The sequence below is a fragment of the Lynx rufus genome, unplaced genomic scaffold (genome assembly GCF_022079265.1).
Source record: "Lynx rufus isolate CCGP_SWC_20201006 ecotype Redwood Valley unplaced genomic scaffold, mLynRuf1.p SCAF_7, whole genome shotgun sequence".
NCBI lineage: Eukaryota > Metazoa > Chordata > Mammalia > Carnivora > Felidae > Lynx > Lynx rufus.
In genome coordinates this window covers 79,738,867-79,761,510 of record NW_025814889.1, presented here as the reverse complement: position 1 = coordinate 79,761,510, position 22,644 = coordinate 79,738,867, and the positions used below count along the sequence as shown (strand labels likewise).

Sequence of the window (22,644 nt, the reverse complement as noted above, 5' to 3'; positions counted from 1 at the left end):
ACATCTTTCTAAAGGACTTTAGTAAAAGGACAGAAAATGTTACAACACCCATTTTTATGAAGAGAACTGTAAATGAATAGTTATTCAAAACAGGAAAACTGGTCTTTTAGCTTGGCCGACAGGACAGACATGCCCAGCAACCTGAATCCCAGTCAGACATGCATCCAACTGCTTCCGAAGTATGCATGTGCATCCTTCCTTCCCCACCCCACCGCCCATCCAGTGGAAGTGCTTGCCTACTCTCTGCAGACAAGTCCTAGGAAAATTTAACCCCCAAACTTTCGGACAAAGGGCACACAACCAGCTTGCAACAGCTATTAGGTCACTTTGCAATGAAGGCTCAAGGGAACACTGGATCAAGGGCTACAAAAAAAAAGATGGAGTGGTAAAACAGAAGAAAACATCTTAACTGGAATAAAGCCTTCTATTCAAAACCCAAGCAGGGTCCTTGTCCTTTGAGGCATAAGAGGTGCAAAGAGAACGGCAAGACAACAGGAATAAAACCCACATGAATCACTGTGGCATCCAGTTTCTATTCACAAAGAAAAAGCTCCAGTCCATCTTTTAATTTTTTTGAAAAATTCCTGACATTACAGAACTAAACTGAAATGTATTAATATTCCACTCTTACATTTCCATGACAAACAGAAAAAAAAATTCATGAGCCAAAAAAAGGGGGGAGGGGAGAAGCTTATAAAACTAAATATGGATCTCAGCATTAACAGCTGAACAGAGAAAGGAATTAAAACGCTTTAATTAAAAAATCACGAGTGGATGATAAAGTGTGTAGAAACTGAAAATTTACAAACTATTTAAAACCTGGAATCGCTGACTGTTCAGAAACTACACAGATGGATCATGGGTGGTGGTGAACAGCAGAAAGGGATTATGGATGAATCTGCATTGTTCTAGCTGCTCCCCATGCCACCCGTCTCCGAGGAAAGCCTGTAACACAAAAAATAAACAACTCAAATTAGTTTTCTGAATGCCCAGCTGCACCTCACCTCCAAGAACTGTTAGCCTAGTTGGTGAGATGTGAAGGAGTACATAGTGTTTCAGTATCAAGGGAGACGTTTAAAGATTTGTTGGATTGGTACTTGGTACCAGGATCCTGTAACCCCTGCAATCCAAGCTTCCTGAGCCAAATTACCTCAGAACAGAAGGAAACAGACTCTGTTACCAACTGTGGGTGTTCTTCTAATGATGCTCTTTGGAATATTTGTGGGAGATGTTAAATGCTTTCCAAAAATATGCCACACACTAAAACCTCCTCTTACAGGGTCACAATACACAGAAGCAACTTTTCTTTCTTTACTGAGCTTATTTTAGCTCCTCCCAAGCTACTGATAGCAGCTTAGGAAACATTGATCTGAAAGTAGCTTCATGAGGCTAACGTTGAAACATCAAAAAAGGCTTCAGTCCTGGGGTTTTTTTTTTTGTTTTTTTGTTTTTAGCATTGTGAAGGTTATTCCTATTAAGAAAATCCTAAACGCTAGGAGATGTTAAAAGAACAGCAAGTATAGTTTAAGTATGGGTCAAGAATTATACCCAACCCATAGTTTTCAGGACTTAAAGCAGAAGCCAACATGTTTCAACAACTCCCTAGTTCATTCTAGAAGCTCCGAAAACCTGTTGTTTCCTTAAGCTAAACTCTCCATCCAAACATACCCAGCTACGATGCCTTCTGTCTCAAAAATATCATTTGAGGTCCTGGAACCCAATTTTGGGCTCTGATGGAAAAGTAAGCATTTAGTCTGCTTCACTGATTACTGCACAGTCAGCAAGTCTTAGCTCCCACTTTGAACAGAACTATATGTGTAACAGTTTCAAGTCCTAAATTTAGTTCCTAAAAATCTTTAACTGTCATAACCTATTTGTGGTATCTAGTCAAAAGAAAATGAATGGTATTTTGTCATCTCCATCCCTTCCACAACAATGTAAAGCCAAAGGCTGGTCCGAAGGGGGGACAGGGGGGATGAGGACACCCAAGATCCAGGAAATAGGTCAACTACAAACTGTATTTAATTTTATATCTGAAATTGTATTTCTACCTCAGCATAAAGGGGAATAGTTCTTTAAGGGGGCTGATTCTTGCCAACATCAAAATAGGAGGACCTAGGGCAACATAAACTGTAAGCCCTGAACAAGAGTTTAGTGAGGAGTGAAGTTTTAGGAAAGGAGCTGCTGGAAACAGTTTAGATCTAGGACCCAAAGAAATCAAGTTCATGCAAGAAGGTGATGACACTCTAGCACCAAAAAGAACTCAAAGAACTATCCAGAATTTATACACACCCTAAGCATTGATTGAGGCAGGAGGTGTAGAAGGGGCAAGAAGGGAAAAACCCAACTGTAATCACACTAAGGACACTATGATACAAGGACCACATGGGGGAGCCGAAAAGTTTTTAAAAATTGAACATCAAGTACCTTTGGTGGTGGCAGTCGACACCTTAAACCTCTGCTTCCTTCCCCACAATCCTCCTTTAGGGAATACTCATTAGGTAAAGAGGCCTTCTAATCAAGAACTAGATAAAATAAAAACCAGGTCTCTTGGGGCGGGGGGATGGTACCAGCAAAATTAAGTCATAACTACAGAAAGAGCTTATGAAGGGAAAGCTGGACCATATGATAAAGGAGCAGCCAGCAACTAACAAGAAAAACTACCTGGACAGGTTGCTCCTCTAGTCATTCACGCAGCCTTTGGGACAAGTTACTAATTCATAGGGCCAACCTGGGATTGAGGGACCACAATGGCATGAGATAATACATTGCAACACTTACAAGCAATTAGTTTTTTTTTAACACTGTAAACCAAATGGGATGTGTGTGTGCTGGGGGGGGGGGTGGATGGCAGGAATTTCTACACTAGTTCTCTAATGCCTTGCGAAGAACCATATACATTCAGGTTGAATTGAAGACTATCAGAGGCCTTCTGCCATCACACCTACAGCATTTCTGGTCTTTTGTGGAGACAGAACTGTGGTCCTTGGGATAAGGAAAATAAGGCTTCAGGGAGATTAAAAGTACACTTGAGGGAAAGTAAAGTTGTTACTGCCAACTAGTCACTCATGTGATCTGTGAACTTAAATTCTCCAAGGCTTTTTTTTTTTTTTTAATCTGATAAGGGAGTGGATTGGTGAGTTATAGCTGACCTTAAAGGTTCCAAGTTTAGAATTCTCAATTCATGACAGGGCTGGTGGGAGACAGAAGGATGGGCAGGGAATAGAAGGAAGCATAAAGGGACTTAATCAGGGTTGGTTTAGGAGGACTGGAGAATCCTGTCAAATTCTGGGTGATGTTACAGTTGCTTGTTCAAGATCTACCCAGTGTCAGAGGAAGAGGGGTTAATTCTCATTCAGAGGAACGCAGACAAAAGCCAGCAAACTTTATTGGACTTTTCCCAACTTGCCTCCTCATTCTAGGTAAAGAAGTAACTTCTTTATATGTATGTTCTGTAAAAGATCCTCAAAGTAACCACTAACCAGAGGAAACAAGCCTGGGATGGACACCCTTGTTACCTGCTATTGGCAAGGTAAGGGATTTTAGAAGTCAGAGAAACTGTTCTCACTAAAGAATCTTAATGGCAATTATGGAAGACCTTCAGGATTTAATCTGCTGCAGGCCCATCTCCTTTTGGGGGGAATGACAAAGGACGACAACTAAATTAACCAGGGATACAAACAAGCCCGAGTCAGTTTTATACAATCCCTAAATTGAGTAGCCACAGGTCACAAGCTCCCCACCCCTTTACCCTTCACAGCACACAATCAACTAAAGTTCTTACTGTGGCAACTTTATTACAGCTAGAAACACAAATCTGGCCAAGAAGGCCTGCTGATAACCATTAAATAATTAAAAAAAAAAAAAGTTAACGGAGAAGCTTTTATTCATTAACACAGAGCCTAACACATTGTTATATTGCAATGCAGAATAAAGCTACAAAAAAGTAACAGAATGAAAAAGAAGAGCAAGAACTGTGGCTCTAGATAAAGAATTCAACAAGTCAGACTCTGAAACAGGCACTCCGATGAAATGGCCTAAACCTAACCCCAGGTTACCATTGCCCCCACCCCCACCCTGTTATTCCCAAAATAGTAAAAAGGAAACGGTCACAAGCTCACAATTGTTTGGTTCTCACCAATGTTAACAAAGAAAAACAAAATAAACCAAGGAATACTTGAGGGGGTGCCTCAAGATATTCAATCAGTAGGGGGAGAATCTCTGTTTCTCGCCTTTCAGTTTGTTAGTTACACATGGCACGGCAGAGGTGGTGGTGGTGGTAGCTGAAGCCCCGGTACCCTTAGCAGCAGACACAACATTTAGAGCCAGGAGAGGGATGGGTTTCATGCCAAGCAGACTGGAGACACAAGGGGCGGTCGGAAGAGGGTTGGGGAGGCTGGAGGGTGCGTCGGAGGTCCCCGCTGTGGCGAGCGAGGGGGTGGTGGTGGAGGAGGAAGAAGAAGAAGAAGGGGTGGAGGGTTGAGAGAGGTTGATGCTGAGGTGATCAGGGATCGTGACGGAGGCTGCCTGGGAGGAGGGTTTAGCGTTTTCTAAACTGTAACAGAGGAAAAAAAGGAACAAAAAAAAAGGGTGGGTGGAAGGGAAGACCACAAAAGGGAAAAAGTACAGGACAAAAACTGCTTGTTATCAGTTAAGTGCCTCTGGTTGCACATTAGGAAGACCTAATACCAACTTGTGATAAGCTACCTTTCTTTAAGTCTGTGTCCCACCCTCTAAAAATGTATACTTTGCCAAATTCCATTCCACGATGCTATTTAAAACTGCTATGGTGAAGGAAAAGCTGACAGACTGAGAAAAGAAATCACAGAGCACACTTCCGTGTATCTGACACATGAATCCAACTCAGGAGTCAAAGGATTTCAAAGTAGAAAATGAAACAATACTTGTATCAATCTCCAAACAAAGAACAAATGTCTCTCACCCACCAATCACTTGTGAAGCTGTGGAATATTATACAGAATTAGAAAATTTTCCCCCTAGCACTGAAGTTTGCTTCCATCTCCACAGCAAACTAACCAATATATCACGATGGGAAAGGACAAGAAACCAAAGTAGGTCACTAATTTCAAAACTTTAAAGAATGTAGCATTTTCAAAGAAAAATGCTGAGAACAGAAGTATAGATAAGAACTAGGAAAGCTTCATTTCTGGTAGGAGGAGGGGGTGAGAAAAAAAGCCTTTTGTTTTTGACTGATCATACTTCTAATAGAGACCTTACAGAACTGGAACATACTCCTACACTGCTGAAAACCTCATTTAAAAATATAAAAATACGCCTTTATTCTTAAAATAAACTCTAAATAATAGTAATGACCTGGCAGCTCCCAAATGCCTGCATGTTTCTAAAGCAGAACTGCAGTATTTGCTGAGAACTGTCTGGACAACCTGCCCCACAAGTTTAACTCTTTAAGGGCAGGGACCCTCCTCTTAAGATTCCATTTTGTTTACCGAAGTCCAGAGACCCTTACAATCCATAAAGCAGGGGATAAAGAATGGACTCAGACTGACAGAATAAGAGCAGAAACACTCAGACTCCATTACTGAAAGCAGAGAAATCTTTCTTGCCTGGTAGTAAAACTAGTTTGCTTTTTGTATTCAAACTGGGCCAAGATGGGGAAGTGAAGAGTAAGCTTTGTGCATGTACAGTCTTTGCTTCGGTGTTAAATGAAGCTTTAAAAAGTTGTAACACAAATTCAGTTTGGACAGTTTCATTAAATAGGATGACTCTAAATAACCAGCCATTCAATAAAATAAGGATGATCCTGAAAAGAGTGACTGAATCAGGAAACTCTGGTGAAGTTCTGGTTCCTTCCAATGTAGACACTGACCCAGGTACAGCAGTCAAACAAACCACTTCCATTTAAGCACTACCTGACAATATTCAGAGCAAGCCTATCCAAGCAGAAGAAAGCCATCTCCAGCTTCCAAGAACATGATTCTCGCCACTTAACTCCTCCCCATACCCCAATTAGAAACAAGACAACAAACCTTTCCATACAGCCTATGCAGAAAGTTTACCACCATTTCACACTAAAATGTTAAGATTTGATGTGCTTGGTAGCAGAAGAAAGCAGATCTAGACACAAAAAAGTCTTTTTCTACATAAATACTAGTAAGTACCTCAAGACATTAAAAGGCTTCAGGCAAAAGTCAAAACCACTGGGGAATTGATAAATTCTTAACCAGGAGATAAAAGACAATGGAATAAATACAGTGACTATAAATGTAATATGGACTTCATTTGTATGAATTCCTTTCCCCTGAACTCTTAACACCTTTTATGCGCAACAAAGACTGAACAGTTTTAACAGAGGTAAATGACAACTAGATAAAAATCTACAGAAAAAGGATGGCTAAGCCCCTTGGGCAATGGCTAACTGGCTTAGAATGTTAGTAAGCAATTAAAAACATGACTTAAGCACTTGTGCTGAGAAAGCAAGAAATATAAAATGCCTTGTAGAATGCCCACTGGAATGGTCCTGCTACAACTATCTTGTGTGGTAACATCAGCTCGGTTTGGTAAAGAAAAATGAAACCTCAGAAGTCATTAAAGTATGAGATGGTGGGGAAAAAAAAAAAAGAGAGAGAAAAGAAAGAAAGAAAACATACTAGACATTTCTGAAATATTCCCAAACCTAAGCCTCCCCTTTCCCACAAGCTGTGAACAATGGAACACATTTGCAATTTGAGAAAAATGGATGTTTTCAGAGTAAGTGGTAATGGTTGCTTCCCAGAAACTACCTTGCTGTCACACATTTTTCTTGTATCAATTAGGGCGTTTTGGAGACTAAACCCAATCAATGAAAGAAATATTGGTCTATGATACGTACAGCAAAAGACCTACATTTGGTTTTAAGTCACTATGGGTGCTCTAGTCAGAGCACTATTCTGCTAGTGAAGTCATACTCTTTCCACTCCTAAAAACAGCAAGTCAAATGCAAGCCTTCTGTCCCCCTCCCCCATACAATTTTATTACAATCTGGTTACTTTCTCTGCTACACTAAAAATGGATTAAAGTAGGGCTAGACTTAAACTTTATTGCCATCTCCACCCATCCCCACTCCCATCCCCCAAACACTCCCACATTTAGTAATACATTGTAGCTTTCCCCAAAACACACATTACTTGTGTTGCCACCAACAAGACAAAAAAGGCAGGGAGGGGAACCCTTACCTGACATTGATTAGATATTGAGCCAGGCTAATGCTGGCAGCAGATCCAGTGATGGTAACCTGCCTATCAGTAGATCCTTCCACTGGGTTCGCAATTTTGATCTGCGCCCCAGACATCTGACGGATCTCATTGATTTTGGCGCCTTGGCGCCCGATTATGCAGCCAATCAACTTAAGGAAAAAAAACAAGGCACACCAAATTAAGAATTGCATGGCTAGGTCCAAGAATTCATCCTACCCCTCCAGCCTTTTATAGCTCCAGTCCACGATAATGGGAACAGAAACTACTATCTGCATTCTACACACTCTACTCACTCCTGATTTAAAAACTTGAGTTATAGACTGCATCTCAACTTGTGCCCTATTGTTTTGTCTGACCACTAACAGGTCAGAGCCAACTCTCAGCTGACTGACTCCCTAATAGCATCAGCTTATTTCCTCAGGGTATTAACTAGACAAAATAAAACAGGCAACATCGTAACAAACCAGTTTATCATGGCAAGGGACAATAAAGGTCTCTAGTTTTTGGCAACAAAGATGCCAAATTCATCCTGCTATGATTACCATTTTAATACACCGGTAAGAATTCTGGCTAATTTCGAATGCTTTTCCTTCAGAAAAAAGTAAAAACCTGGGTCTCCATTCATACTGTCTGATACTGTACACTAATAACGTGATACTGAACACATTTAATGTAGATAGTGAGACTGAGAAACTGAGGTTATTATTATTCTCACAAGTTAAATAGCCACATGTGGTTAGTGACTATTATGCTGGACAACACAGAACATTCAACTGCTGCTTTAAGTATAAGGCTTCAGATTATACAAGAAGCCAAGGCCAATGGGGTATTCTATCTGAAACAAAAAGGTTCTTTCTGCCTCATGAAAACTCAACACAATAGTGTTATCAATTTTCTCCATCAGTTTTTATTCAGATTCTACATACTTTAAAATTTTTAATTTGGGATCTTTTTAAAAAAACCCATTTTCTTCCCTAGGTCTTGTAAATGGCATGACACTGCATCAACACTCTTTTTTATCCCATGAAACCCTATTAACTATACTTACATCGTTTGGAATGGTGAGTTCATGAGAAGTAGTCTGAGCAGATGCATCCAAACCTGCTAAAAGACAGAAGAGAGCAAGGAAGTTCAATGCAAAGCATACAAACCCCCCACTGATTTGCACATTAACCTAACAGAAGGAAACAAACTGGAAACCCAGCATTGGCTGTTGGGATTCATCACTAACTTGGAAGCCTCCAAAGAGGAAAGAGGGGGAAAGGGTACAGAAATAATGCTGGAAAGGTTCCTCTGTACACTCAGAAGAGCTGATTTCATGCCATTTCCTGCAAAGCCCAGCCTATTAGCATATAAGGGGATGGAAGCAAGGGGCAAGGGAATGTAGTATACTCAAAAAGGACCAAAATCTAACCAAGTCCTTCTGCACTGCTCCCCTTTTCTGCTTAGGATTTCCTGCTGCTGTTGTGTTCCAATTTTATCTCACCTGATGCTCACTAGCACCAGTGCCAATATCATGCCTGTTACTGGGTACCATGGACTTTTGGCACACATGCAGAGTTGCTTTAAATATACCTGTATCAGATTAACACCTCCCCCAATCCTAACCTACACTTGAAGGTCAGAGAGAATGAAATGGCAGCCAGGTGAGGAAAGTTTATTTCTCCAGATTTATTCCCTGTCTTTTGCTCAATTGCTCAGTAATTTGTTCTGGTTTTTATTTTGTTTTCCAAAGAAAAAGAAAAAAATCCCATTAGCAAACACTCATACCCATCAATAATACTGACATCTGGACCCAACCAGGTCAGCTGGCTAACTCTCAAAGCTAGTCTTGCTCTCAGCTGTGGCTGCTAAACTCAACATTTTTAGAAGGGGGTTGGCCAGATCCATCAAGGGACCCTCAGGGGCACCAGGCCCACCCCTTTGCTCTCTCAGCTCCTTTCTGCCATGTGCATGTTGCTGGTATGTCATGGGCAGTGAAACAAGACTCCCACCAGTTTATTAATATAACAGTAGAATACTACAGATTTTTTTTTTTAATCATTACCCCAATAGCCTTTCACCTCTGGAGAGCTGGATTCAATGCCTGTTAAGATACAAGTGAAAATGAGTTTGGTGGTCTCATCCTAACCCTATCGGACAAGTTATTCCTTATACAGAAAAAAAAAACCCCAAAAACAAAACAAAACAAAAACAACTACACAATTTGGCACAAATGGATTCTCTACCCAGATCTGTGAATAGCTGGTGGAGAGAAAGGGGGTGCCAATCAGATCAAAGGGGCAGCAGTGAGGATGGGTTAGAAGAAATATCAGCCTACCCTTTGCCTGACAAGCATCCCCAGACCTCACCCCAAACCTTCCAGGGCCTTTTTTATTTTTTATTAGAATAACTCATCCCAAACGAAAACCAAGTTAACAAACACATTACCTCTTTCAGTTTAGCGATAGAAGACAGGCAAGTTTAAACCAGCAGGATGCTGGGTAACGAAGTATGTTTTAAACAGATGTCAAACTGAGACCTTGGGGCTGGCCTCTGTCTTGCACTACACCTTACAGAAATAAACACTGAGGTATCCATACCACTGAATCCGGTGTTGCCATGCGTCATGGGAAAATGAGACTGTTGCATTGCCAACTGGTGCAGCTTGGTCAACTGCAGGGAGGAAACAGGAGAGGTTGGCATTAGAAGAGTAAGAGAGCCAGGGCTCACGCACATTCAAATTTGAAAATGCAGAGCTCCTGATCCCCAAAGTTGACTCTACTACTCAAACTACAACATAGGATGGGGCTTATACCACAATCCTGGGGATGGGGCAAAATATGAAGGTAAGGGTTAGAAATAGAAAGGGCACAGTAAAGAGAATGAATGCATTTTGGGTGTGTGAAAGAAAAGCAGCAGCACCTGCCCAACAACCATCCCCTTGTGGGCTACTTAATGAAGGTGTTTGCAGCCATTGCAACAGTTGCCCCAGGGACAAGCACAGACAGGCTAGGTAAACAAACTGTGCAGTGGTGCTAGGGAAACACACCATGCAGGGTTCTGTCATTATCAGGAGGAGGGAAGGAGATGAGGGGGCAGGGAGACTGCAAGGAGGAGAAAGATTAAGATGAAACCAAACTGGACTCAGCACCCCCTCACCAAAAGATTTCTACAGCTTTTCTTCTTCACCTATATATACACTACCCTGGCAGTTCTACAACAATCCCTCCTCAAGGCTACTTTCTCTCTTGGGCCAAACACTAACCAAGAACCAAACCCAAGTTCCCAAGTCTAATGCTCAGCACCTGAAAGGGTTAGTAATGATAGAGAAAAGTGCAGAAAGAAAATGCCCTTAAAGGAAATCTGAATACCAGCACTTTTAAGTAGGAGTTTTTAGTGGCAAGAAAGGTTTTATGGAGTTGAATTCCCAAATATTCAGCTTCTTATTCTTCCCTGTGTAAATAAGCCCCTTTTCCACCCCTCCAGATGCTTTTTAAATTGTCACCTCAAATTGAGGAGTACAGTACGCAAGGGCAAACCCAACCTCCCACTCCTCCCCCACAGAAAGGACTCCATGAAGAGATGCAGTCAGTCCACTGTCAATTTAGACTGTGCCCTGGAATAACAAATGATAATACACCACAGAACATTTCTTTTTTAGACACAGTAATCTGGAAAACAGGATAAAATAGAATCTAATAATTTGCTGGATTATAATTTCCAGTGATTATATTATCAGAAGGCAAACAAGGTGCTACTATGCCCTGATTACAGATTATTTAAGGGCCAAAAGATGGGGTTCACCTTGTGAGGAAAACAATACTCCATATGCTTAAGACCCAACTCACTTCTGCCTATGTGGAAGAAAGAGTAAGACAATTTTGGATGGGAAAGGGAACTTTTCAAAACAAGAAGTGAAAACAAAACTTACATCTGGCTGTGGAATGGCATACTGTCCTTGAATGGTATAGGCCTACAAAAGGAGGAAAACAGTTCCTATTAAAAAAAACCAATCAGGGACAGCCACCCAGAGGGAGAGGGGGAGACAGATTTCAACTAGCCAGGAAGCCAGAGTTGAACTAAAGATGGGGGAGGCCACAGATTGAGGCAGTAGATGGTATCTCACAAATACAGTCAGACCTGAGTTGGCTTTCTTTGAAACCTAAATATGATGACTTATTCCAGGAGGCCTATGAAGGGAGCCAAGTTCCCTGCAATCAAAGGCAAAATACACATTTGTTTCTTAATGAAAAGGTGGGAAGTGGATTAAGGAATGCCTCGATTGACCAAGCCCCCTTTCTCCCTCTGTACAAGACAGCCTAGGAGGAAAATGGTCTCTTCCCTCAACCACCCCAACCCTTATGCCAATCATGGTGACATGAATGTTTGTATCTGCATAAACCTATACAGCATGTTCTATAACACTTCCCTTTCCCTATCTAATTTTTTTCTACATCTGCCTAAAGACCTTAAGTGCACTAGAAGCTAGTTTAATCCCTAACACTAGGGAGCTGATCACAGGAACACAAATAAATAAAATAAATCACTGTGTTCTAAATCCTGCACCTTCTCCCACCTCCCACTCCATAAAAGGCACTTGCAGCTCCCACTACACCCTCCTCCCCCCACACCATAACCTCCGAAAAGGGAGCTGGGTCTTCAGGGCAATGGGGTGGGGGACAAGGAGGAACAGGAAGGGAGGGGAAGGAGTGGCTGGTTAACAGGATGTGAAGCTTTTCACATCACAGTGGCCAGTACCCCCAAAAGTGCACCCAGGTGGGGGGTGGGAAGGTGAAAATGGGATAGGAAGAGTGGGAGATGGGGAAGAAGGGTTGAACAACAAAAAAAGGAAAAAAAAAAGGAAAAAAAAAAGGAAAAAAAAGGAAAAAAAAAGAAAAAAAAGAGTTGGTGTTACCATCTGGTGGGCTACGCGGCCTGTGTGAAATGAGGTGGGGGGGGTCAGTCCAGGTCCCCGTGGACAGGTGGTGTCCACAGCACAAAAATCACCAGCGCCACTGGCCCCCCGCGTGTTGGCAGTCTCGGCTGAGGCGGAAGGATTGAGTGAGCCTTGGAGACTGAACATCCCCTCTCACCTCTAGAGGTGGTCCCTCCAGGTCAGGGTTGAGGCACATGGACGGGGTGGTGTGGGGAAAGCTCGCACTGTCGCTGCCTGTGCTGTACCTGTCCTGTGGATAAATAGAGGATTTCAGTCTCCAGGGCTGTCAATCCGGCACCTTGTCACCAGCATGAAATTCACACAAAAAAAGTTGTTTAATTTTTTCTTTTCCTTTAAAAAGGAGCTCACGACACAATTTGAAACGAGCTGCAATCAGTGAATTTAAAAAAAAAAAGTTACCTTGTGGCAGGTATCACACTGCACAATTGGGCTATTTTCAGTAAGAATGAAGGGGTGGGGCAACAGAGCTGATGCCAGCTACTGGTCACTGTGGGATTAAGTTGAACCCCTATAGAGCCCACTTTTGTCACAAAGGAACAAAAGATACAGGTCCATCTGTGGACGTTGCATAAATGGGTCCATTTAAAAAGGCCCGTGGGAATAATAAGGGCCACTCATGAAAGAAGCTGCAAGCCTTTAGAGGGTGGTCAACTGAATAAAGGGTGGGGGAGGGTGGGGGGAAGCAAAGAGGTAAGAAGGGGGAGGTGGAAAGAGGAGGAAAGGAAAGGGAAATGAAGAATTATAGAGAGAATTGCTGCTATGCAGCATGGGACTCTTTACAATCCCAAATGGGAGTGGAAGAATCCAGAAGAGCAGGAACATGGAGTTCCTGGGGAGAAGGGAAAACTCCTAAGGCTAAGCCTCCTTGCTATACTATACTGACTCTGGGCCTTTGTTTATCCTGCCTGACTATCCAGACTATCGGAACCCTTTGACCAATCCAGTTTCTATAAAGCAAGGTACTAAACTGTCTCAAGGTAATACTGTGACATGATTAATTTCTTGTGAAAGCTCCCAGAAGCACATGACAAACTAAGTCCCCAAATTCTTGTTCAGTTTTATGCCAACTCAAAATAGAATGTGAATGGGATGGACTTCGTTTAGGCTTCCCCCAATTCAAACACAAGATGGAACTAATTAAGTGTGCTTGTAACAGGCCAGCCCCTCATTGGGAAAAGGCATTTTGAACAATGTACTTGCTTGCTTAGGCAGCCACCAAATTGAAGGTCACTATTTCAACCTGAACCCCAACATTTAAAAAACTGACCTACCTACTCCTCAAATACTAACAACAAAGCATAAAACTACCATGGGTCTAACCCGTGCTCTTGTCATAAAAATCTAACTTCAGAATAAACCATATGCCAAAGATCAAGAGTTTAGGTGGGTGAAGTAGAAAGAGGCCAAGGGGGTGCTTTGGTGTTCTTACTCTAACACCAAAGGTCATAGCACCACAGCCCAACATGCTCTCCCCCTTCTATTCTTGCACACTGAACCCTTACCCCGGGCTGGTTTCAGTTATGCCATGTGGGTTCAAACCAGCTTATGAGGTTAAGAGTCTGGGGGAACAACACACTGGAGTTTGGGAGTGAAGGGGTAGGAGTAGGGGAGGTGAGGTGGGGGGGGAGGGGAAGTTTGTAGGACACTCAAGTTTAGGAACCCCCCAATTTTGAGACCACCATCCAGAATCTCCTTCAGAGGTCCAATTCTTTGCTACTTTTATTCAGACCTCTAAAGAACACCCCACACATTAAAAAGCATGGATGGGGTGGGGGGGAAGGGAGAGAAGTAGTGACACCAAGGCAATTTAACCCTTTCTTCTAACCCAACCCACCTTAAATTACCAAGTAAATTACCTCTTCCGAGTGCCTACAAAACTCCCATTGCCTGCTAAAAATTAAGAGCTTGGCATTCAGAGCTTTCTCCAGTACAAAAAATAAAACTAAAAGCAGGTCAAACTATGGCCAGAGTATAGGTTTCAGCAAGCATGCAGAGTGGCCTGGTGTGCTGCTGGCAAAGTTTACATTTCAAATATAATCCTTGTTCATTGTAGCCCACCAATAAGAATTTTCTTACCTGACCACCTGCAAAGATGACTGGAGAACTGGACGGCTTGGGCCGGTACGGGATGGTCACGCCCTTCGGGGGGGACTGGGAGAGAGTCAGAGGGGAAAAAAACAAAAAGAGATAAGGTTTCAAAGCTGCTTCAGCTGTGTGGCTTAAGCTCACACAGGTCAGTTATATTAAAAACTGTATTAATTTCCATCCCCTCACCTACCAACGTTGTCTCTGGCTAGATCTAATCTCAAATCATCTGCAGTTATTTGCCTTTAAAGCAGTAAGATGGGTCCGTGGACTACACAGCTCACACTAATTCTCATCAAGGCAGATTCCCCTGTAATAATTTACGCATTATTTCCATGTTTTCAAATAAAACTAATGAACATGACAAACCTCTATGTGTATATATGAAGTTGGTAATTTAGGATCTTACATTTTGGCCTAAACAGGAAATGAAATAAAGTACACAAATATTATGCCTGGAGAAATATACACGGTAAGTAGTTCAAAGGCTCAATCAACATTTTCCTAAATTCTACTTGAAAATTCTTTTCTCACGAATATAGGAACATCTCAATGGCAGTTCTAAATGTTTTATTTTCCCCTAATTTTGCTATTCTTGTTTTAACTGGATAGCATATACTACCAGGACCTCACAAGTTATTCATAAACACCATCACAGGTAAGTTTTTTTTCATATAGAAATATTTTGAATATAATCCTGTCTTAAAACATGGAAATTAATTTGAAGAATACGTCAAAGTTGCACATAGCCAAAATACTGTAATCCAAAAGGCAACTTAACTCAGTCTCTCTGGAACCCAGTTACATATTTTGTCCACTCAGACCAAGTAGTGAATCTTCCCCTACCAACCCTGCTAGAATTGCTGTAAACCAAAAGATCACGGCTGCTTAACAGTTTCTATTTTTGCTCAGACTATAAGAAAAGGGGGGGGGGGGGGAGGAAAATATGAACTCACGGAACCTCTTCCCCACCCCCACTGGAGGCTTCTAACAGCTTCACCTAATTCTAGTCTTACTAAATATAGATCAGTCTGTCTCCCTAGAATCACCCTCCCCCCATTCTCAGCATGAGCCTGAGGGCTTACCTCCAACATGACCACGCAGATCTGTTTCACACACTCAATGATGGATTGCGGAATGCCAGCAATAGTGATGGCCCGCTCAGTTGAGTTGGGGAGCATATCCCCTGCCACCTGGACCTGAGCCCCTGTACTCTTTGGGGTAGAAAGAAAATTTTTAAAAATCAGAGAAAAACGATTCATGCTCTTCCAATTCCCCAAGCAGTAATTCTGCAGCAGCGATACTTATCCCATTTCCTATTTTACCCTTTTTATCCTCCCTTCCCACTCTTCCCTTATTCCAGATAGGACTGTTTAATCACAGTTATAAATAAATTAGCCTCTGGAAGTCAGTAACAGCCTAAATTTAAGCTGCTCTCAAGAAAAAGGTCCTACTAGATAGTTTTCTTTCAGCTAATGACAGCTTCGTAAGCCATCAAAGTCCCCACAAATATCACCCACTTTTCATTCTTTTATTAAACAAATATTTATATAACGCCCCTTCTATGCACCAGGCACCATTCCAGGTTGCTTGGAATACATCAAACAAAACCAAAATCCCTGCTCTTCTGGCATGCACAATATGATCCCAAAAACTCCTTTAGAAGCCATTCAAATTTCATTCCAATATCCAATTTAGTAACTCCCAGATACTATTAAAAGCTTCCGTAATTCAATGTAAATTCCAGCCTAAAAGGGAGCAGGATTACAACTATATCCTAATATACTTTCCTGTTTTCCCCTTGCTATTTAGGTGTTTGGCCAAGGAAAATATTTGCTGTCATTCCATATCAAACTCTAATCTCTTCAGACACACAAAAAAAGCATATAGTCTCATGGAAAAGTTGCCAAATGAAAAATGGAAACAGATCATATGCAACAGAAATTCTGGTTAACCTTCTGTCTTACTGTTAAGATATATGAATTGTAAAAACAAAACCAAAAAACAAAAACAAAAACCATCCTACACATTATTTATATACACGTGTCAACTGTGTAATACTTTTCTTCCCAATACACAATTAAATCATAATCGTCTAGGACTACTACTTTAATAACAACCTTCATTGCAAACGTTAACTTTTCCAAGCCATACTAAGAGCTATTAACAGAGAAAGCCACATTTAGAATAATTAACATTTTCAAGACGACAAAAGTCACCAACCTCTCGTATTTCCTTGATCTTGCAACCACCTTTCCCAATGAGAGAGCCACACTGACTAGCAGGGACCACCAGCCTCAGGGTTACTGGGGGTCTACTGGCAGCTGTGCTATTGGTCATAGAGCTGCTGATGTCCTTCAAAAAGAAATGAGAACACAAGAATCTAAGTTTAAGCAGATCCCTGGGACCCACAACTGCTATAAAAGAACCGTTTAACCTTTTAAGGGACGTTTCAGTCATGATCTACCATCAACAAAAGTTCAAATATTACCCCCAAAACAACTATTTCCTTAAAGATAAAAACACCTATAAACTTCCTCTGATTATCCCTAAATACAGTTTCTTTCATGGAGGAAGAAAAGTGACTGTTTGTTTTGGAAATCAGAATTGACTGTAAAGGGAAACAATATCAAAGTCAAAATTAAAACATTCAGATGAAACAATGCAACCCCAAATTCAAATAACCAATTCTGTTCTCTTAGAAAAATTAGAAAGATTAATCAAGTGTTTCTATTTAATTTCTTGGTAAAATCACCATTATACAAACAATGAAACTGAGGCCAAGTACTCGTCCCAATCACATCTAAAAAGCTGTGGATTTGAAATTAAAAGACTGTATTGGCTCCAAAGCCCACTGTCTTTCCCATAATATGCTACTTCCAAAAAGTCATGGTTTTAACCTAGTTAAATTTAGCCCTCTGAAGATTAAGTGGTTTAAACATCACTTCTCAGCCTAATCTCTATGTAGTAGCTAGACCTGAAAAGTGCTTAAACATAAGCCCCTGAAGTCAAGGACATGTTAAAGTACGAATAAATTTTCTGAATGTTTTTTAAGCTTCAAGCTCTGGATTAGCAGGGCCTTGCAGGTCAAAAGATAACATTTCTGATCTTGGCCAGGATAAAATTTCAGGCACCACTAAGTATCCAACCACCAACCAAGCAGCAGCCAATAGCTCTCCTCTGCCTGTGGTGTCAAATGCATGATTAGCAGCATTACTGAAGAGGGGGAGGAGGCTGAAGACGTAGGGCAATGGTTGTAGAGTATCTGAAGGTTGAGGGATCTTGGTGAACAAAAGAAACAAAAACAAAACTTCCTTCTGCCAAAAAACTTCTGGCATTGATAATTTTCTTCTGAAAACCTATAAAACATATTCTCTTCCTCCAAGTATAGCTCTGACACAAAGTTATCAGACTGAATTTCTTAAAAATCCCAACTGCACCCAAGGTTGAAAGATATGTTATTTATGGCATGTATTAGTGTTCATCAGGGCACCTAACAAAAGCACATTTATTTAAGTTCATTCAACTATAAATTAGAGGACGTGAAGTTTACCAATGCAATACCATCATACCTTCAAAACTACTGGTCAAAAAATAAAAGTAAAAAATGGGTTTTCACACTTTTTTTTTTTTTTTTTACATTGAGTCCTCAGTAATAGTCAAGCTAGTCCTTTTAATGATTCAAGTGACTTATGGTTAAATTTTGGGAACACTGAAGAGAAGGTTTATAAAGGACCCATTTACAGATTTATGATCCAGTCTGGCCTTCAATTTAGAAAGCTCTTAGAAAAATCACTAAGCTATCTAGAAGCACTTTAAAATGAAGATTCAGGGGGGGAATGAGTGAAAACGAACCTCTTCCAGTTTGTCAATGATCATAGCAAAGGCTTTGAAGATGGCATTAGTGGGTCCAGCCAAAGTGATAATTCTCTCAGGACAATTCCCTTCTGAGATGTTGATACGTGCACCACTCTGGATTAAAAAAACAAAGCCAAGAGGTTAACAGACAAAAAGGTCTGAGCATATACAGATTACACAGCCCCTCCCAAATAAGATGACCAAGGAAGCTACCTATACCCATGATCTTAACACAAGCCAATTTCGGATTTCAAACATTGCTCATGTTTGCCCTCAACACTACAGAAGCTGCCTTAAAGCTTGAATGAATTGAGGCTTACTGGAACTACATTTCCCAGCATATTATGTGATTACAAATAACCAGGCCAAAAAAACACCAGATTCTCCTATTGATTCCTTCTAATTGCTCATTAAATAAAAATTTTGCCTTTAAGGACTTTTAACAACCCTTAAACTAGCCCCCCCATCCCACCCCCCTATAACTCACCTCCTCACGCATCTTCTTAACTGATTCTCCTTTCTGTAAGAGGAAAAGTCAAGAATGAGCTCCAACTGCTGTTTCAACCAAGACTAACTAAATAGTAATTAGAGTTGAAGTGAAACAGTCTTACCTTTCCGATGATACTGCCAACTTCCTGCAATGGAGAAAACTAGCGTCAAATAAGAGGAAACTCAAGTGTTCATATCATAAAAAGGAATTTTTAACTGTCCAAAACAATGGAAAAACTCAGATTTATTAGGAAGAGGAGTAGGGAGGCTTACTCTCTTCCTTGCTCAAAACATAACTGAAGGTACCAAAGAATACTGAAGGAATAATGATTCAGAAATAATCAAATACTATTCTGTGTTTAACATAACTTATTTATTGAAGTACCAAATCTGTATAGTTTCCCAAAATTGTCTTGGCAGAGGTTATCTATTTATCACAAGCTACACCAACCTCGATGAGGAAAATCTTATTATCCAGGTATGAGAGTCTTTGGCTCCATCCTCTAGTTAAGCCTTTCCTGCTCAGTGGAGCTTCCTACTAAAGTCTGTCCATTTTCCCACTACACTCTCATCTACTCTGATAGAGAAGACTGCTAAAGCCAGATGCCCCACAGTGCTAATCTGATGAGCTCCAAGATGCATGCCCTCTCTTCCTGGCCTCTCCCCGAGCAGTTACTATGACCCAATTTCCCAAGCTGGTGCATACCTTTCCATGCATAAGTAGCCGGATGGTGAGAGTGACATTTAATCCACCTTCAATCACACCGGTGTCCATGTCGAGCAGTGTTCTGGGGAGCTGGACTTTGAGTGGTCAAGTCTTTGGTCACTGGTGGGGGTGAAGCCAAAAACTGAAATGCAAACATGACCAAAATCAGAGGGGGAAAACAATAGGAGAAATAGTTCCCAGAGTCATTTTCACTGTTACAAATGTTTTTTGACTCTTTTCCTTATATGACAGCCTATCCATTGGGAAGCTTGTATACACCCAGCACAACTGCACTAATGACAACCATTTACAGCTCAGGTTCTGATAGAGTATGGAAAGAGACTCTTCAGTCTGCTGTCCTTAATGGTAAGGTTTCCGCTGACTCTGAGGAGGAGGAAGATTCCTTCAATCCGCAATGGTTGCAAAGGAACTGCTGAACGTGCACCAGTTGTCCTTCAACAGAATAAGATTCGACAGGATACAGAAACACCTGGAAATCATGAGGCCAGACCTCAAACTAATCAACTACAGACAGACAGATGACCTTTTGCTTCCCTGTTAAGTAGCACGCTCAGGTTGAGAGCAAGAAAGGACACATTAAGTTTTCTTACTTGCAGCAATTTCTAGATAAAAAAAAAAAAAAATTTAGAGGTAGCTCACATTACAATTTCAAATATTGATAGATGACACCAAATAATTTCAATAAGATTTAAATCAACAACCTCACTGAAAATGGCACTATCTGAAAAGCCTTCTATGAAGGCTGGGATTCCTTATTCCCCTTTGGGAAAAGGCTCAATACATTAAGTACATCCTGAGTCCTTTCTCCCATCCCCTCTCCTGACCCAACTTGATAATCATATTTGAAAATCTGCCTTGCTTCTGCGTATTAATCTTTGTTACCACTCCACCTTTATTCAAATCTATTAAATCTTAAATTTTCTTCCAAAGAAAACAATGAAAATAAAACTACTGCTAAATATTTATTGTATAGTTATCTTAAGCAACAGCAGGAATAAACCTTTCCTACAGAGAAAGCTCTTTCCCCACCCATCATCTGAAACAATATTCCTAACATTTCTGTCTTGGAATAACTAACCAAACGTAGAAAGAGAATCTGTTTGTGAATATACCTTTTCCTATGATACCTTAGGACCTAATAGCATTAGCTTTAAAAAGGTTCTCCAAAGTTGATAAATTTCACCAGTGACATTTTTAGCAACCATCCCTTCAAAAGTCAACATCAATGATCTCTTCTTCAGCTAAGTTTCCCCCTTCACAAACCAGCCACTGTTTTAACTTTGTTCCAACACAAAGCTCATCCCCTAAACACTTAAAATGTTTAAGCTGCTGCCAGATCATTCTGTATATGGCAAACTGCCTTGTGGTTACCTCCAAAATATGATTATTAAAAAGACAGACTTTGCATCCCCAAGGCACCTCATTGCCCCATTGTCAAAATAGAATTGTTGGCAAAATCCCAGAATTCAACACTTTTCACTCAGGGAAAAACAACAGTGCTGGGGGGGGGGGGGCGAGGGAGACCGTTACGTCTTTAAGAATGACTTTTTAATAAGCTATGGCTAAAAAAAAAAAAAAAAAAAAAAAAAACTGGCAGTTTAACTCTTTATCCCCACTCAAATGTAACTGGAATCACTTTCAAATACCACAGTAACACAAGTCTAAAAGAGCAGGAACACTGAAAAACCTATTAGAAAGCCATTTCTTGATTAAGGCACAGACGTGCATTTCTAACTCCAAACATCCAAGAATCCCTGTCATTTCTCTCCCGCCTAGGTTAATATAAATGTACCCAATCCCAGAAATCCAGCTGTTAATCCTGCAGTCCATTACCCCTTCTCCTATAAATAGCTCGGCCTGGGTCTATACCGGCAGGCATTTTGTAATTTCAAAATTCGTTACCCCGAGAAAACGTCCTGAATAACTCGGTAACTGGGAGCCCGTTTACCCTTTCTTTAACTCCGCAGCCCCCCTCCCCTCGGTCATCCAAGCATTTTCCAATTAAAAAATGCCCCCCCCCCATCCCTCCACTAGAAAAGAGAGAAGGGAAAAAAAATAAACGGTTCGGTCGGGGGGGGGCGCTGCGATCCAGGGGGAGGGGCCGGGCTAGTAGCGCCTCCTCGTGTGGCTGCGCCAGCGCCTGACCCCCGCGGGGAGCCGCGCTCACCCGCCCGGCCAGCAAGCCGGCCATCGCCTCCCCCAACCCCCTTCAACCAACAAATCCACCGCCGCCCCCCCTACCGCGCGCGCGCCCTCCTTGACTCCTGCGCAGCCGCCACCGGGAAAAGGCGGGGGGAGGGGGGTAGGCCTTGCGCGAGGCCTACTAGGCCGCGTCTGAGCCAGGGCCTCGCGTGAATGGCCGGCCAGGCAGACTGAGGGGGTAGGCGCTCACGCGGTACTACGCGAGGCCGGGGCTCGTGACGAGGACCGGAGCCCGCAGAGAAAGATGGCAAGAGTGGAAAGAAAGCTATAGCCGGGGGCGGAGGGAGAATTTTGAAGCTTACCTGCAGGCGCGAGGCGACTGAGGGGAAAAGGGGAGCGGGCGGGAAGGGGAAGGGCGGGAGGCCGGGGGCGGAACAATAGGGGCGGGCGGGAAGGCGAGGGGGGCCCCGCGGGCGGGCGGAGGAGGAAGGGGGGGGTGGAGGAGGAGGAGGAGGAAGGGGGAAAGAGACCCCGGGGCGGGTGGAGGGCGGCGGAGGGCGGGCGGGCGGGCGGAGGGCGGGCGGGCGGGAGAGGGCGCAGGCTGCGGCTGCTCCGGCTGCTGCCTCTGCTGGTCTGGGAGGGGGACGGGGCGGAGCGGCCCGCTTTCAACCCCGCGCACCCTCCGACCCCGGAAGCGCTAACCGCCCCGGGGGCCGGCGAGGCGACTGCGTCGTCCAAACCTTCCCCACGCAATGCGGACGGCCTCCCTACAGCCTAGAGCGGCTCCGTGGACAGCGTCGGCACCAACGAGACAATACCTTGTAGCCGGTGGCTAAGTCTATGATAGAGCGGCAGCGTAAGAACAGGGAGGAAGTTAGTGGCCTCTAGCGGAAAGATTGGAAATCCCAGGCGTGCGTACGGAGAGAGTTGGCAGTCGCCATGGATAAAGGGAGACAAGAGGGAAAAGGGATGGGTGAAGAGAATGAGAAGAGACGGGAAAAACCCAGTAGTCTATAGTGATACTTAAATAAAAGAAAGATTTAAAAAAACTAATTTGCCACATTGAAGGCAACTTTTACACTAGTTCCTTACTCTGAAAATTAGTAACTAAAAGCAAAGAATTAAGCATTTACTCTCTCTTAGGAAGAATGTAATTCATCCGTTAAGGGAAAACTCTTTTAAGAGTTCCA

At 42.2% G+C, this 22,644-nt stretch overlaps 1 protein-coding gene across 17 annotated transcripts; it reads right to left on the bottom strand.

Moving 5' to 3' along the window:
- Positions 1-513: 513 nt before the first annotated feature.
- On the bottom strand, positions 514-21,913 carry PCBP2 (poly(rC) binding protein 2). Of its 17 annotated transcripts, none has more exons than XM_047067088.1 (15): positions 21,817-21,913; positions 19,292-19,433; positions 18,708-18,731; positions 18,584-18,616; positions 18,094-18,210; positions 16,462-16,593; positions 15,324-15,452; positions 14,230-14,316; positions 12,290-12,382; positions 11,128-11,169; positions 9,797-9,869; positions 9,262-9,300; positions 8,263-8,318; positions 7,194-7,363; positions 514-945 (listed from the first exon to the last, which is right to left on the bottom strand). In XM_047067088.1, the coding sequence occupies exons 2-15, from the start codon at positions 19,358-19,360 to the stop codon at positions 909-911; spliced, it is 1,101 nt and encodes a 366-aa protein (XP_046923044.1). In that variant the 5' UTR covers positions 19,361-19,433; positions 21,817-21,913; the 3' UTR covers positions 514-908. The 17 variants fall into 17 exon arrangements, with proteins under 17 accessions (XP_046923044.1, XP_046923045.1, XP_046923046.1 ...); XM_047067089.1 differs by having other exon boundaries at positions 8,263-8,315; XM_047067090.1 differs by having other exon boundaries at positions 14,230-14,304.
- Between the last annotated feature and the right edge of the window lie 731 nt (positions 21,914-22,644).

Bases quoted from the DNA above. Each gene is read 5' to 3' on its own strand.
- PCBP2 (XM_047067080.1), bottom strand. From the start codon at position 19,360: ATGGACACCGGTGTGATTGAAGGTGGATTAAATGTCACTCTCACCATC. The intron at 18,617-18,707 runs GTAAGACTGTTT...TTCCTCTTACAG, and splicing joins TTGGCAGTATCATCGGAAAG to AAAGGAGAATCAGTTAAGAA. The intron at 12,383-14,229 runs GTAAGAAAATTC...ATTTATCCACAG, and splicing joins TCATCTTTGCAGGTGGTCAG to GACAGGTACAGCACAGGCAG.